Here is a 3,176-nt window from a genome sequence, read left to right as displayed (position 1 = left end):
TGGAGAATCCTCGGGGCTCCGGAGGAGTTCTCACCTACATCGTCCATATAGGACGACTCGGGAACTCAACTCCTACCCCGGGCAGCTCACCTATCCCCTTATGCCCAGGGGAAAGGTATCAAGCCGTTTGACAGCTGATGCTAGCTGTCAAACCGGCTTTTACGCGAAACAGGCGGGAGGCAGCAAACAGCTGCGACCGTCGAAGACGCCTGCCACCGGAAGTCTCCAGCGTACCTGCTTTCTTGACTAATAAAATATTATAAGCTTGTGTAGTATTTAGTAATTAGCCAAGAGGAAATTGTTTTATCATCATGTAGAAAACATTGAATTGGGTTTTGGGTTTAGTTTGGTTTGGGTTTGGTATTTTGATCTTCCAGAGTTTTATATGTTGGGTTTTTATTTTACTCTGCGTAGAGCAATAGGTTAAGTAAAATAAAGACATAGTGTATTATCAAGGAGCGTGTATTTTTCTTGCAGCATTAAAAATGACATTTTTCTTTAAATTGCAGCATATTTTTGTCTGGAATAAATTGTTTAATTAAACTTGCACTTCAAATATTTACATTTGATATTTATATTGGTATTGTTTGGGTTTGCTGGTTCCTCAGGTTATCCTACTCTACGGATAGAGAAGAATGACCTTAAAAGTGTAACTTTGATAGAGGCAAAAGCTAAAGTGAAGGATATAGCAATCTCCAGAGAGAGGATAACACTAAAAGATGTTCTTCAGGAAGGTATTATTTAAAACTTGCTCATTTGTTTTACATTTTTTTTGTTTCTTTTCACAGTTTCTGTAAATTATTCAGATAGATGTTGGTAGTTTTAAGCAAAGAGTTAACTAAAATAATCAAGAAAATGGTCAATTTAAGAAACTAGTTTTTATCAGAGTTTTTTGTTACAACTTAGTTAGACTTAGGTGCCTGAAACAAGATGAAAAAAAATGGTCTTTTTTATAGAGAAAAAGAATCAGATTAAGATTAAACTGCCCTAGAGGAGCATAAAATGCATTTCATTGTAGCATCTTCTTTAGAAATTTTTCTAAACTTCCCAATCTAGCTGGCAACCCTGGAATTACATAAGGTCTCCATATGCAGTTTACTAACCAGAATTGATGCTGCTTAGGTTCCAAAATAAGTCAAAGGTTAGCAAGATGCTGTACCCCCTGAATCTGATTTCTTATTCCTTAATGCTTAGGGAAGAGAATTTCTTTGAGTCAGGATCTGTACAGTATAAATTATGTAATAATAAAATAATATCTATATTTTACCATTTTATAAGATAATTTTTGTTCTCAAAAATCAGTTTTCAATGTTACATAATATACAGCCATTGCTATAGTTTCTGCTCAAATGTCATGTCGAAGCTCTTGACATCGATGGTGCTTCTTAAGCTTTTAACTTCTGGTTAACTTGCTCATTTCCCAGTTTTTCTAATCAAATTAATTCAGACAGAACATTCTAATGCTTGAGGCAACCAAGGTGCACAATTGGAAGAGCAAGTTCGTCAAATTTAACTAAGGAAATATTATGATTTTCAGTTTATCTGATGATCTGACTGGTCTTAAAATGGACTTTAAAAGGTTTCAGCACAGTCTATATTAAATTGTATTTCAATAATAATATTTTATTCAATGTGTATGCCATGACTGTCAGTGACATTGGGCAGTGTTTTGAATTGTGGTTGAGTGGATGGGTTTGATGAGTTCTGCATGTTTTGAAAATGAGAGTTTCACTATAACTGAGTTAGTTTCTAAAGTTTACATTAAAGCTTATATTGACAATCATTTATTTCTCCAAATTGTACAATAAAAAATCAAAGTTCAGGTGTCAAATGCTATGTGATTAAAAGCAAAGAAGCTTCAGCTGTGAATGTTCTGAGGAGGAGGATCAATGGCTAGACTTAATTACTCTTCATAGTTGAGTTGTTTGAAGTATGTACAAATATCTTTATATTAGTTTTTTTTCTTTAATTTTTCTTATTATCAGGCACATTTGGTCGAATTTTCCATGGTATTCTAATAGAAGATAAAGATCCTAGTAAAGAAAAACAAGTGTTTGTCAAAACAGTAAAAGGTAAGATTTTAACATTGAATTTCATTCTTGGAGACCCATGCTTCTTCATCAGCATTCATTTCTAGGTGTATCAAAAGAAATGTCCTTTAGCACACATCATTTTCAGTTCAGAGAAGAGTAGATTTTGCTATACACGAGTACATTTCAAGCATACAAGCTAACAAAACAGTAAAGAGATTGGATTAGTCACTCTGGAAGTTGATGCCTGCCAGTGAACGTTCGAAATATGTGTTTTTAGGTGGAAATTATTCCAAATTCTATTGGGAAGTCAGTTTGCAATATAAGTGATAACAGGAAGAAAAACCGAAACACATAAAACATATTAGCTTTGAATAATAAATTGAAAGGGATGGTAGCTTGTACTTCTCTAGTTAAAAGAACCAAGTACATAGTCTTGTGAAGATGTCTAGAATTAAGAAAACTTGAAGGAATCTTGACCACCTATTTTGCTTTTTATCATATTTTTTAAAAAATATATTGCAGATGTTTCTATGCCATTTCAGTTATATAATTCCTAAGAGGCTTATGGCATAACATTAAATATATAATATATAAATCAAAATTATAATACATAGAAATAACATACATAAGTACTATCAACATCTATCACGATAAGTAACTGATTGCTATAAGTATTATCAAGAATCAACATAGATTCAAAATGGTATTGATAATATATGAAAACAGCACTAAATAGTCAAATTTATTTCAGCTTTCTCTTATCCTCCCCTTAACCCCCATATTTACATTTTAAAGCCATTTTTAAAAAGCTTCCTGGAGAGTAAGAGAGGATGCAGTTTGATGGGAGACCTTTCTGCGGGAGGGAAATTCTTCCAGAGCATATTCACTTCAGTATCCCCTTTGGTTGCATCTTAGGTAGAGTGGGTATCCATTTTAAATTAATTACTATGGGTTAGATTTGTTTTCTTGGAAAAAATGGGTGATTTATAAGAAACAGCAAGGAAATTATCTTGATAAGAAAACACAATAGGTTTGATCTAGAGTTTATATTGCATGAATAGAAGAGTTCTCCTTTGGAAATGATCCTATCAGGCATGGTTCAAGTACCTGGGATCAAATCCAAATTTCTGGAACTGTTTAAAA

At 33.2% G+C, this 3,176-nt stretch overlaps 1 protein-coding gene across 1 annotated transcript in view; it reads left to right on the top strand.

The window, feature by feature from the left end:
- Positions 1–577: 577 nt before the first annotated feature.
- LOC107299461 (tyrosine-protein kinase RYK) overlaps positions 578–3,176 on the top strand; it is a gene marked incomplete at its 5' end in the record, with an annotated part of 12,247 nt that continues 9,648 nt past the window's right edge. The window contains 2 exons of the mRNA XM_015828817.1: positions 578–734; positions 1,986–2,072. Of these exons, the coding sequence (XP_015684303.1) occupies positions 578–734; positions 1,986–2,072 (244 nt within the window). The remainder of the gene's footprint in view (positions 735–1,985; positions 2,073–3,176) is intronic.

Source organism: Protobothrops mucrosquamatus, unplaced genomic scaffold (genome assembly GCF_001527695.2).
Source record: "Protobothrops mucrosquamatus isolate PMUCROS unplaced genomic scaffold, P.Mucros_1.0 scaffold4960, whole genome shotgun sequence".
Classification (NCBI taxonomy): Eukaryota; Metazoa; Chordata; class Lepidosauria; order Squamata; family Viperidae; genus Protobothrops; species Protobothrops mucrosquamatus.
The sequence above is the reverse complement of the archived record's forward strand: the minus strand, read 5'-3'. Positions and strand labels throughout refer to the sequence as shown.